Source organism: Heptranchias perlo, chromosome 12 (genome assembly GCF_035084215.1).
Source record: "Heptranchias perlo isolate sHepPer1 chromosome 12, sHepPer1.hap1, whole genome shotgun sequence".
Taxonomy (NCBI): Eukaryota; Metazoa; Chordata; class Chondrichthyes; order Hexanchiformes; family Hexanchidae; genus Heptranchias; species Heptranchias perlo.
The window spans coordinates 4882831-4895968 of record NC_090336.1 but is presented as its reverse complement, the minus strand read 5'-3'; the positions used below and the strand labels follow the sequence as shown (position 1 = coordinate 4895968).

General features: G+C 53.6%; 1 protein-coding gene across 1 annotated transcript in view; it reads left to right on the top strand.

Moving 5' to 3' along the window:
- LOC137328124 (CD82 antigen-like) overlaps positions 1-12951 on the top strand; it is a 290065-nt gene extending 277114 nt beyond the window's left edge. The window contains exons 4-8 of the mRNA XM_067994303.1: positions 2326-2450; positions 4761-4835; positions 10586-10693; positions 12206-12367; positions 12832-12951. Of these exons, the coding sequence (XP_067850404.1) occupies positions 2326-2450; positions 4761-4835; positions 10586-10693; positions 12206-12367; positions 12832-12951 (590 nt within the window). The remainder of the gene's footprint in view (positions 1-2325; positions 2451-4760; positions 4836-10585; positions 10694-12205; positions 12368-12831) is intronic.
- Positions 12952-13138: the final 187 nt, after the last annotated feature.

Here is a 13138-nt window from a genome sequence, read left to right as displayed (position 1 = left end):
AGTGCAGACCTGTTGGAGTGGAATAGTGTAGACCTGTTGGAATGGAATAGTGCTGACCTGTTGGAGTGGAATAGTGTAGACCTGTTGGAGTGGAATAGTGTAGACCTGTTGAAGTGGAATACTGTAGACCCGTTGGAGTGGAATAGTGTAGACCTGTTGGAGTGGAATAGTGTAGACCTGTTGGAGTGGAGTACTGTAGACCCGTTGGAGTGGAATAGTGTAGACCTGTTGGAGTGGAATAGTGTAGACCTGTTGGAGTGGAATAGTGTAGACCTGTTGGAGTGGAATAGTGTAGACCTGTTGAAGTGGAATACTGTAGACCTGTTGGAGTGGAATCGTGCCGACCTGTTGGAGTGGAATAGTGTAGACCTGTTGGAGTGGAATAGTGTCGACCTGTTGGAGTGGAATAGTGTAGACCTGTTGGAGTGGAATAGTGTCGACCTGTTGGAGTGGAGTACTGTAGACCTGTTGGAGTGGAATAGTGTAGACCTGTTGGAGTGGAATAGTGTAGACCTGTTGGAGTGGAATAGTGTAGACCTGTTGGAGTGGAATAGTGTAGACCTGTTGGAGTGGAATAGTGTCGACCTGTTGGAGTGGAATAGTGTAGACCTGTTGGAGTGGAGTACTGTAGACCTGTTGGAGTGGAATAGTGTAGACCTGTTGGAGTGGAATAGTGTAGACCTGTTGGAGTGGAATAGTGTCGACCTGTTGGAGTGGAATACTGTAGACCTGTTGGAGTGGAGTACTGTAGACCTGTTGGAGTGGAACAGTGTAGACCTGTTGGAGTGGAACAGTGTAGACCTGTTGGAATCGAATAGTGTAGACCTGTTGGAGTGGAAGAGTGTAGACCTGTTGGAGTGGAAGAGTGTAGACCTGTTGGAGTGGAGTACTGTAGACCTGTTGGAGTGGAAGAGTGTAGACCTGTTGGAGTGGAATAGTGTAGACCTGTTGGAGTGGAATAGTGTAGACCTGTTGGAGTGGAATAGTGTAGACCTGTTGGAGTGGAATAGTGTAGACCTGTTGGAGTGGAATAGTGTAGACCTGTTGGAGTGGAATAGTGTAGACCTGTTGGAGTGGAATAGTGTAGACCTGTTGGAGTGGAATAGTGTAGACCTGTTGGAGTGGAATAGTGTAGACCTGTTGGAGTGGAGTACTGTAGACCTGTTGGAGTGGGGTACTGTAGACCTGTTGGAGTGGAGTACTGTAGACCTGTTGGAGTGGGGTACTGTAGACCTGTTGGAGTGGAGTACTGTAGACCTGTTGGAGTGGAGTACTGTAGACCTGTTGAAGTGGAATACTGTAGACCTGTTGAAGTGGAATACTGTAGACCTGTTGGAGTGGAGTACTGTAGACCTGTTGAAGTGGAATACTGTAGACCTGTTGAAGTGGAATACTGTAGACCTGTTGGAGTGGAAGAGTGTAGACCTGTTGGAGTGGAAGAGTGTAGACCTGTTGGAGTGGAAGAGTGTAGACCTGTTGGAGTGGAATACTGTAGACCTGTTGGAGTGGAATCGTGCCGACCTGTTGGAGTGGAATAGTGTAGACCTGTTGGAGTGGAATAGTGTAGACCTGTTGGAGTGGAATAGTGTAGACCTGTTGGAGTGGAATAGTGTCGACCTGTTGGAGTGGAATAGTGTAGACCTGTTGGAGTGGAATAGTGTAGACCTGTTGGAGTGGAATAGTGTCGACCTGTTGGAGTGGAATAGTGTAGACCTGTTGGAGTGGAATAGTGTAGACCTGTTGGAGTGGAATAGTGTAGACCTGTTGGAGTGGAATAGTGTAGACCTGTTGGAGTGGAATAGTGTAGACCTGTTGGAGTGGAATAGTGTAGACCTGTTGGAGTGGAATAGTGTCGACCTGTTGGAGTGGAATAGTGTAGACCTGTTGGAGTGGAATAGTGTAGACCTGTTGGAGTGGAATAGTGTAGACCTGTTGGAGTGGAATAGTGTAGACCTGTTGGAGTGGAATAGTGTAGACCTGTTGGAGTGGAACACTCTGGACTCTTTAGAATGGAATCCTGTCGATGTGTTAGAATGCGATACTGTAGGCCAGTTTGGGAATATTTATCATTTTCTTTCAATGGATTAACTTATATCTAAGTCCCATAATAGAGGATATTAAGGACAGTATGATTTAGTGAGGAATTATTGATATCGGTAGGTTTGAGTTTTTATCGGCTGAAGATTGTCAAAGATGGAAAGCCTGAGAATTGGTGGCGTTCCCTCTGGGAAGGAATGAGCTGGGGGAGAAGGTCGGGCAATGATTTGTGATTTGAACTGCAAACTGCTGATGCAAATAATAAATCTATATTTATTTTTTCCCTAGAGTCGTCATCTTCTGCATTGAAAATTGGATCATACATCCTGCTGGGAGTTGGTTCTGTCACGATGCTGATGGGATTTCTTGGCTGTCTCGGAGCAGTTAATGAGGTCAAATTCCTCTTAGGATTGGTGAGTCTGTAATGAATGTCGTTATGGATTTATCAAATGATAATATGCATTGATTTGTTGTGTCAGTCCCAAACAGTGGGAACAGTTTGCGAGGGACCTCGGTTCAAATGTAGTTCTGACAGGCAAAAAACTTTCAGCCCCTGTCATGGAGAACTGTGGGATACAATAGTTTAAACACCCTTTTCTTAAAGGGATCAACACCAATAAATACATTCAGAAATACATGCTGTATACCCAAGGATGCTAAACAAGTCTGGGGACAAAATCTATGTGGCCGATTTTCCTCCTCCTCTGCTGGACGGGAATGGGGCAGTAACGTGATTGAAATAGCAGCACAAATCTTGTTTATTTATTATACTATGAGCACTCGTGAACCAACAAAACAAACATAATACGGAGATATTAGAGGCACTTTATGGGGATGAATTTCCTCCGGGCTTCTTCCTCTCCGCCATTGTAACTTCGGCAGAAACCCAGTTAGCCCAGAGGAAGTCCCCGTACCCGAGTGCCAGCAGCAGTACAGAGCAGGGCCGGACTGACAACGGTACGGAGGTTCCGCAGAAGACCTCGCACACAAATCATCCCCTTCGACTCTTCAGTGTTGAAAAGTGGTGAATGAGAGGGAGCCTTATTGAGGTGTATACGGTACAAAGTGGAATGGAAAAGGTGAACACTCAGCTTTATTTCAAGTTAAACTCTGACTGCAGTGTAAAGGGCTGTCGGTACAAACCAGCAAGAATACACACGCAAACACCGCAAACACCGTGCAAACACCGCGCACGCGCAAACACCGTGCAAACACCGCGCACGCGCAAACACCGTGCAAACACCGCGCACGCGCAAACACCGCGCACGCGCAAACGCCGCACAAACACCGCACACGCGCAAATACCGCGCAAACACCGCACAAACACCGCACACGCGCAAACACCGCACACGCGCAAACACCGCACAAACACCGCCCGCGCGCAAACACCGCCCGCGCGCAAACACCGCCCGCGCGCAAACACCGCACACGCGCAAACACCGCGCAAACACTGCACACGCGCAAACACCGCGCAAACGCCGCACAAACACCGCACACGCGCAAACACCGCACACGCGCAAACACCGCACACGCGCAAACACCGCACAAACACCGCACAAACACCGCACACGCGCAAACACCGCACACGCGCAAACACCGCACAAACACCGCACACGCACAAACACCACCCGCGCGCAAACACCGCACACGCGCAAACACCGCGCAAACACCGCACACGCGCAAACACCGCGCAAACGCCGCACAAACACCGCACACGCGCAAACACCGCACACGCGCAAACACCGCACAAACACCGCACACGCGCAAACACCGCCCGCACAAACACCGCACACGCGCAAACACCGCACAAACACCGCACACGCGCAAACACCGCACGCGCACAAACACAGCACACGCGCAAACACCGCACAAACACCGCACACGCGCAAACACCGCCCGCACAAACACCGCACACGCGCAAACACCGCACAAACACCGCACACGCGCAAACACCGCCCGCGCAAACACCGCACACGCGCAAACACCGCACAAACACCGCACACGCACAAACACCGCCCGCGCGCAAACACCGCACACGCGCAAACACCGCACAAACACCGCACACGCGCAAACACCGCACACGCGCAAACACCGCACAAACACCGCACACGCGCAAACACCGCCTGCACAAACACCGCACACGCGCAAACACCGCACAAACACCGCACACGCGCAAACACCGCACACGCACAAACACAGCACACGCGCAAACACCGCACAAACACCGCACACGCGCAAACACCGCCCGCACAAACACCGCACACGCGCAAACACCGCACAAACACCGCACACGCGCAAACACCGCCCGCGCAAACACCGCACACGCGCAAACACCGCACACGCACAAACACCGCACACGCGCAAACACCACCCGCACAAACACCGCACACGCGCAAACACCGCGCAAACACCGCACACGCGCAAACACCGCCCGCACAAACACCGCACACGCGCAAACACCGCACACGCGCAAACACCGCACAAACACCGCACACGCGCAAACACCGCTCGCACAAACACCGCACACGCGCAAACACCGCACAAACACCGCACACGCGCAAACACCGCGCAAACACCGCGCGCGCAAACACCGCGCGCACGCGCGCACAAACACCCACACGCTCACCATAGCCCTCCCCACTATTCCAACTGGATTACCCATTTCACTATTACTCCAGCCTGCTGGGGATTTTTGAATGTAATGAGTATGTCTTGTTTTTCAGTATTTCACCTGCCTGCTGCTAATCCTGATTGCACAGATCACTGCCGGGGTCCTGATCTACTTCCAGAGAGAAGGGGTGAGTCTTACAAGTCTTCACTGAGTTTTATGGTGTGAATTCACCGACCTGAACAATACTGGATGATGTTGGAGAGAGGAGCGAAGGATGGATATCAAGTCCACCAGCCAAGTGCGGAGCGGTGAGGGTGCATTGTGACTGCTCCACACCAACTGGTTAATGGTCTGCTCCGTTTACTCGTGATGTTTGGTCTATTACCGTCACCACATGGTGGGGAGGGGGGTGTCTGGTGACACCCTGTGTCAGTGCCTCATATGAGGTTTGGTAATACAGCTCGTCAGGTCTCAGTGGGTCAAAGATATGGTGACGTGGATCTACCACCCGTTATAAACCCCGTCTCATTCTGTCTCTAACGGGGACCAGCAATCAAACTCATCGCATCTCTCAGCATCTCTTGATGGCTGAGTGTCTGAAAGATGGATCCTCGATCTAGCCCATCCCCCATTACACCGTCCCGTACACTGATCCTCGATCGAGCCCATCCCCCGTCACACCGTCCCGTACACTGATCCTCGATCGAGCCCATCCCCCGTCACACCGTCCCGTACACTGATCCTCGATCGAGCCCATCCCCCGTCACACCGTCCCGTACACTGATCCTCGATCGAGCCCATCCCCCATTACACCGTCCCGTACACTGATCCTCGATCGAGCCCATCCCCCGTCACACCGTCCCGTACACTGATCCTCGATCGAGCCCATCCCCCATTACACCGTCCCGTACACTGATCCTCGATCGAGCCCATCCCCCGTCACACCGTCCCGTACACTGATCCTCGATCGAGCCCATCCCCCGTCACACCGTCCCGTACACTGATCCTCGATCGAGCCCATCCCCCGTCACACCGTCCCGTACACTGATCCTCGATCGAGCCCATCCCCCGTCACACCGTCCCGTACACTGATCCTCGATCGAGCCCATCCCCCGTCACACCGTCCCGTACACTGATCCTCGATCTAGCCCATCCCCCGTCACACCGTCCCGTACACTGATCCTCGATCGAGCCCATCCCCCGTCACACCGTCCCGTACACTGATCCTCGATCGAGCCCATCCCCCGTCACACCGTCCCGTACACTGATCCTCGATCTAGCCCATCCCCCGTTACACCGTCCCGTACACTGATCCTCGATCGAGCCCATCCCCCGTCACACCGTGCCGTACACTGACCCTCGATCGAGCCCATCTCCCGTTACACCGTCCCGTACACTGACCATCGATCGAGCCCATCCCCCGTCACACCGTCCCGTACACTGATCCTCGATCGAGCCCATCCCCCGTCACACCGTCCCGTACACTGATCCTCGATCGAGCCCATCCCCCGTCACACCGTCCCGTACACTGACCATCGATCGAGCCCATCCCCCGTTACACCGTCCCGCACACTGATCCTCGATCGAGCCCATCCCCCGTCACACCGTCCCGTACACTGATCCTCGATCGAGCCCATCCCCCGTCACACCGTCCCGTACACTGATCCTCGATCGAGCCCATCCCCCGTCACACCGTCCCGTACACTGATCCTCGATCGAGCCCATCCCCCGTCACACCGTCCCGTACACTGATCCTCGATCGAGCCCATCCCCCGTCACACCGTCCCGTACACTGATCCTCGATCTAGCCCATCCCCCGTCACACCGTCCCGTACACTGATCCTCGATCGAGCCCATCCCCCGTCACACCGTCCCGTACACTGATCCTCGATCGAGCCCATCCCCCGTCACACCGTCTCGTACACTGATCCTCGATCGAGCCCATCCCCCGTCACACCGTCCCGTACACTGACCATCGATCGAGCCCATCTCCCGTCACACCGTCCCGCACACTGATCCTCGATCGAGCCCATCCCCCGTCACACCGTCCCGTACACTGATCCTCGATCGAGCCCATCCCCCGTCACACCGTCCCGTACACTGACCATCGATCGAGCCCATCCCCCGTCACACCGTCCCGCACACTGATCCTCGATCGAGCCCATCCCCCGTCACACCGTCCCGCACACTGATCCTCGATCGAGCCCATCCCCCGTCACACCGTCCCGTACACTGATCCTCGATCGAGCCCATCCCCCGTCACACCGTCCCGTACACTGACCCTCGATCGAGCCCATCCCCCGTCACACCGTCCCGTACACTGATCCTCGATCGAGCCCGTCACACCGTCCCGTACACTGATCCTCGATCGAGCCCATCCCCCGTCACACCGTCCCGTACACTGATCCTCGATCAAGCCCATCCCCCGTCACACCGTCCCGTACACTGATCCTCGATCGAGCCCGTCACACCGTCCCGTACACTGATCCTCGATCGAGCCCGTCACACCGTCCCGTACACTGATCCTCGATCGAGCCCATCCCCCGTCACACCGTCCCGTACACTGAACCTCGATCGAGCCCATCCCCCGTCACACCGTCCCGCACACTGATCCTCGATCGAGCCCATCCCCCGTCACACCGTCCCGTACACTGATCCTCGATCGAGCCCATCCCCCGTCACACCGTCCCATACACTGACCCTCGATCGAGCCCATCCCCCGTCACACCGTCCCGTACACTGACCCTCGATCGAGCCCATCCCCCGTCACACCGTCCCGTACACTGACCCTCGATCGAGCCCATCCCCCGTCACACCGTCCCGTACACTGACCCTCGATCGAGCCCATCCCCCGTCACACCGTCCCGTACACTGATCCTCGATCGAGCCCATCCCCCGTCACACCGTCCCGTACACTGATCCTCGATCGAGCCCATCCCCCGTCACACCGTCCCGTACACTGATCCTCGATCTAGCCCATCCCCCGTCACACCGTCCCGTACACTGACCCTCGATCGAGCCCGTCACACCGTCCCGTACACTGACCATCGATCGAGCCCATCCCCCGTCACACCGTCCCGTACACTGATCCTCGATCGAGCCCATCCCCCGTCACACCGTCCCGTACACTGATCCTCGATCGAGCCCATCCCCCGTCACACCGTCCCGTACACTGATCCTCGATCGAGCCCATCCCCCGTCACACCGTCCCGTACACTGATCCTCGATCGAGCCCATCCCCCGTTACACCGTCCCGTACATTGATGACCCTTCCCGTTACTGACCCACTGCATGACCCTTCCCGTTACTGACCCACTGCATGACCCTTCCCGTTACTGACCCACTGCATGACCCTTCCCGTTACTGACCCACTGCATGACCCTTCCCGTTACTGACCCACTGCATGACCCTTCCCGTTACTGACCCACTCCATGACCCATGGCCGCAACAGTCCTGTTTTTCCAGTGTCACAGACGGTGTGAGGACAAGAGGCAGAGAATGGAGAGCAGGGAGCCCCTCCCCCTTACGGAGGAAGCAGCAACCACAGGCGTATCCAAGTCGTCAGCTATGTTATTTTGTTCAACCAGCTATCTTGAGAACTGATGAGACTGGTTGCAGTCAGCTCATTGTGGGGGATCTTTACATTTCCAACAGCCTTTCTCCATCTGTTAATCCTGGAATAAGGTCCCAGTACCAGGAATGTCAGTCTCTGCACTTCCTGTCTGCTGTTTTGTCTCCCACTCACTGCTGAAAGTGATCCAACAAAGAAAGACTTAGATTTATATATAGCAGCTTGTTATATCTTTTAAATGTATCTGAGCACTTTACAAATGAATAGCTTTGAAAATGCAGTAGCCATTTTGTGCACAGTAAGATCACCCAAACAGGAGTGAGATCATTGACCAGTTAATCTGCATTTTTATGGTATTGATTGAGGGAACAATGTTGGCCAGTAAATCAGGTGAACTCCCTCATATTGTGTCTCAGGATCTTTAGACCAGGTGAACTCCCTCATATTGTGTCTCAGGATCTTTAGACCAGGAGAACTCCCTCAGATCGTGTCTCAGGATCTTTAGACCAGGTGAACTCCCTCATATCGTGTCTCAGGATCTTTAGACCAGGTGAACTCCCTCATATCGTGTCTCAGGATCTTTAGACCAGGTGAACTCCCTCATATCGTGTCTCAGGATCTTTAGACCAGGTGAACTCCCTCATATCGTGTCTCAGGATCTTCAGACCAGGTGAACTCCCTCATATCGTGTCTCAGGATCTTTAGACCAGGTGAACTCCCTCATATCGTGTCTCAGGATCTTTAGACCAGGTGAACTCCCTCATATCGAGTCTCAGGATCTTTAGACCAGGAGAACTCCCTCATATCGTGTCTCAGGATCTTTAGACCAGGTGAACTCCCTCCTCTACGATTCACACCAAACTCAGGGTGGATCATGTCGGAAAGCCTGTCAGCGATGCCTTTCTCTACATCACCGTCCCACCACGATTTCCCTGCCCCCACTGGTACTGCTGATGGTCGATCCTTCCCCATCCCAACCCCACATACAAAAGCATCATGGCAAAGCCTGGGTCTCCGCGGAATTCCCCTCCCGTCTGCCCCACTTGAAACTGCTTCCTGGTCTATGTGGAAGTGACGGTCCCTCCTTGGATGTCAGAGGTCTGGTTGTGGCCTCTTCTCCCCTCAATATGAGGAGAGATGTCAAACAGGCTGCCGATTCTCATGCCCATCTCGTGGCTGCATGTCCACTTGACCATGCCTGAAGTGGGAAGAAATACTGCGTCACTCATTCCCCCCTGGAAACACCCAGCAGGTCAGACAGCTTCTGTGGAGACACGAAGGTTGGGTTAACCTTTCTGGTTAACATCTGGGTTGTGATGAACGGCCATTAACCTGAAACGTTAAAACCCTCCTCCTCCCCACCACAGACTCTGCCTGGCCTGCTGAATCTTTCCAGCATTGTTGGTTTTTATTTCAGATTTCCAGTATCTGCAGTATTTTATGTTTTGTATCGCTCGTTCACTTGCCCACAGAATTCGTTTTGTACCTTTACGTTGAGTTTCCTTTCACTTTATGACTCACCCTCCTCCTCCACCTCCTTCTCCTCCTCCTCCTCCTCCTTCTCCTCCGGTTCACCCCCAACTTGCCCAAGGCTCACAGATATCAAGTAGTGAATTTTAAGCTGATGTAAATATTCATCCCTTTATATGGGCACTTACCTTTACATAGAAATACATAGAATTTACAGCACAGAAACAGGCCATTCAGCCCAATTGGTCCATGCTGTAATTTATGATCCACAGGAGCCTCCTCCCTCCCTCGTTCATCTAACCTTGGAAGGCGGCTCACCACCACCTTCTCAATGGCAATTAGGGATGGGCAATAAATGCCGGCCTTGCCAGCGACGTCCACATCCCATGAACGAGAAAAACAAAAAGGATACCCTTCTATCCCTTTAAGTGAGCACATCCCTTTAATTTGGACCTGCTGGCCACAAATCCCACTTGCTCCAATTGGTTGGTTCACTGCACAAGGGCAAAGCTTCCCTGGTGACTATGCAGAGTCATGGAGGGGCTGGAGTGAATATTTCAGGGCAGTCTGTCGATGCCTGCACAAGGAGTCCAAAAACACAGCACAATAAACTCAATCACCGGGAGCGCAATTTCCGTCTCGACATTCACTCAAAGCCCAAGACTCCAAAGACTGAGGTGGTTATTTTACCAGGCTGGTGTCCACCTGCCTCACCTGGTGGATCAGACAGACAGACAGCCAACAGCACCATGGTCACTCTGAGCACAGTATCCTGTAGCTCAGGTGATCTCCTTGAAAGGGTCACTCAATGTGGCACCAACAAATTCTTCATATTGTTCTGGCCCCGAATATTTCGATTCCAGTTTATCTGTTGAAACATTTGGTTCTCTTTACAGCTCAAGTCGGAGATATCTGAGATCGTCCATGAAATGATCGTCAACTACAACCCACAGGAAAACACAGAGAAAAGTTTTGGGACAACCTGGGATTACATCCAGAGGAAAGTGAGTAAGGAATGGAGAGGGGGAAATGTTACTGAGTTCAAGGGTGGGGAGTGTCCCACACAGGGCTGGGGCTATGGCTCAGGGGCACCCGGACTGTTGAATTTTAACCCCTCTCCCCCGTGTTGGAACATTAACCCCTCCCTCTCCCCCATGTTAGAACATTAACCCCTCCCTCTCCCCCATGTTAGAACATTAACCCCTCCCTCTCCCCCATGTTAGAACATTAACCCCTCCCTCTCCCCCATGTTAGAACATTAACCCCTCCCTCTCCCCCATGTTAGAACATTAACCCCTCCCTCTCCCCCATGTTAGAACATTAACCCCTCCCTCTCCCCTATGTTAGAACATTAACCCCTTCCTCTCCCCTATGTTAGAACATTAACCCCTCCCTCTCCCCATGTTAGAACATTAACCCCTCCCCGTGTTAGAACATTAACCCCTCCCTCTCCCCCTGTTAGAACATTAACCCCTCCCCCTCCCCGTGTTAGAACATTAACCCCTTCCTCTCCCCATGTTAGAACATTAACCCCTCCCTCTCCCCCATGTTAGAACATTAACCCCTCCCTCTCCCCCTATGTTAGAACATTAACCCCTCCCCCTCCCCGTGTTAGAACATTAACCCCTCCCTCTCCCCCTATGTTAGAACATTAACCCCTCCCTCTCCCCCTGTTAGAACATTAACCCCTCCCTCTCCCCCTGTTAGAACATTAACCCCTCCCTCTCCCCTATGTTAGAACATTAACCCCTCCCTCTCCCCTATGTTAGAACATTAACCCCTCCCTCTCCCCTATGTTAGAACATTAACCCCTCCCCCTCCCGTGTTAGAACATTAACCCCTCCCCCTCCCGTGTTAGAACATTAACCCCTCCCCCTCCCCGTGTTAGAACATTAACCCCTCCCCCTCCCCGTGTTAGAACATTAACCCCTTCCTCTCCCCATGTTAGAACATTAACCCCTCCCTCTCCCCCATGTTAGAACATTAACCCCTCCCTCTCCCCCTATGTTAGAACATTAACCTCTTCCTCTCCCCATGTTAGAACATTAACCCCTCCCTCTCCCCCTGTTAGAACATTAACCCCTCCCTCTCCCCTATGTTAGAACATTAACCCCTCCCCCTCCCGTGTTAGAACATTAACCCCTCCCCCTCCCCGTGTTAGAACATTAACCCCTCCCCCCTCCCCGTGTTAGAACATTAACCCCTCCCCCTCCCCGTGTTAGAACATTAACCCCTCCCCCCTCCCCGTGTTAGAACATTAACCCCTCCCCTTCCCCCGTGTTAGAACATTAACCCCTTCCTCCCCCTCCCCCGTGTTAGAACATTAACCCCTCCCTCCCCCCTATGTTAGAACATTAACCCCTCCCCCGTGTTGGAACACTACCCCCCCCCTCCCCTCCTTCCCCCGTGTTGGAACGCGACCCCCTTCCCCCTCCCCCCGTGTGCAGTGAGAAGTGTTGAGTGTTTGTAGTTTGCCGGTCACCCAGTTTCCTCTGAAGGTGTTTTTCTCCCTTTAGCTCGATTGTTGTGGCTGGACCGGCCCTTCAAACTGGACTGCCAACCTGGTCATACAGAACAGCTCAGTGACCCTGTTCCCCTGCTCCTGTCGGGAGAGGGTGGGGAACGAGAGTGTGCCGGAGACGGGTTTCTGCGAGGGAGAGAATCCCGTCCATACTAAGGTGAGTTCCCCTTTCACCCAGTCAGTTACTGCCCCTCTCCACCCTGCCTGCTGTGGTGATATCACCTTTCATTCCTAAAACAGGTGAGTGACACAGATTGCACACAGTCAGATAATTTAGCACCCGATCAGGACATTGGGCAGACATGTGTAACATTGAAAGCACAGCCATGTTTGAACTGCTCCAGTCTCCCACCCGCTGAATCACCCGCCCATTTTAGGGCCGTTCGCGTGGCCACTCGTTACAGACACCGGCCAGGTTTCATTCCCATTTTCCAACACACAGTCAGTCACTGGCTGCAAATGTAGCAGGCCCCGCGCCCCTCCAGCCCCGCGCCCCTCCAGCCCGCGCCCCTCCAGCCCCCGCGCCCCTCCAGCCCCGCGCCCCCCCCAGCCCCGCGCCCCTCCAGCCCCGCGCCCCTCCAGCCCCAGCGCCCCCCAGCCCATGTAATGGGCTCATTCCAGCCCTGCGCTGGGACCATCACTAACATTAGCCAGTCAGCTGTGTGCAGATACACTAAACTAGTCATGGATGCACTGTTTGCTCGAGCAGCCTATGTAACTACCTGCAAGAAGAGCAAATGATGCATCAGAGATATGTGGGACCATAACTCCCTTGATAATGAAGAGTTGGAGGTGGTGCTGCAGGATGTGGGTCAAAGGAGACCTCCCTCCAGTAGACAGTGCAGGTGTGTGTCAGGTGGGGTGAGGTACTGACTGAGTCCAGGTGGTGAGCCAGCTCCCTCCTCACTGGCTGAAAGTGAGGAAGAAA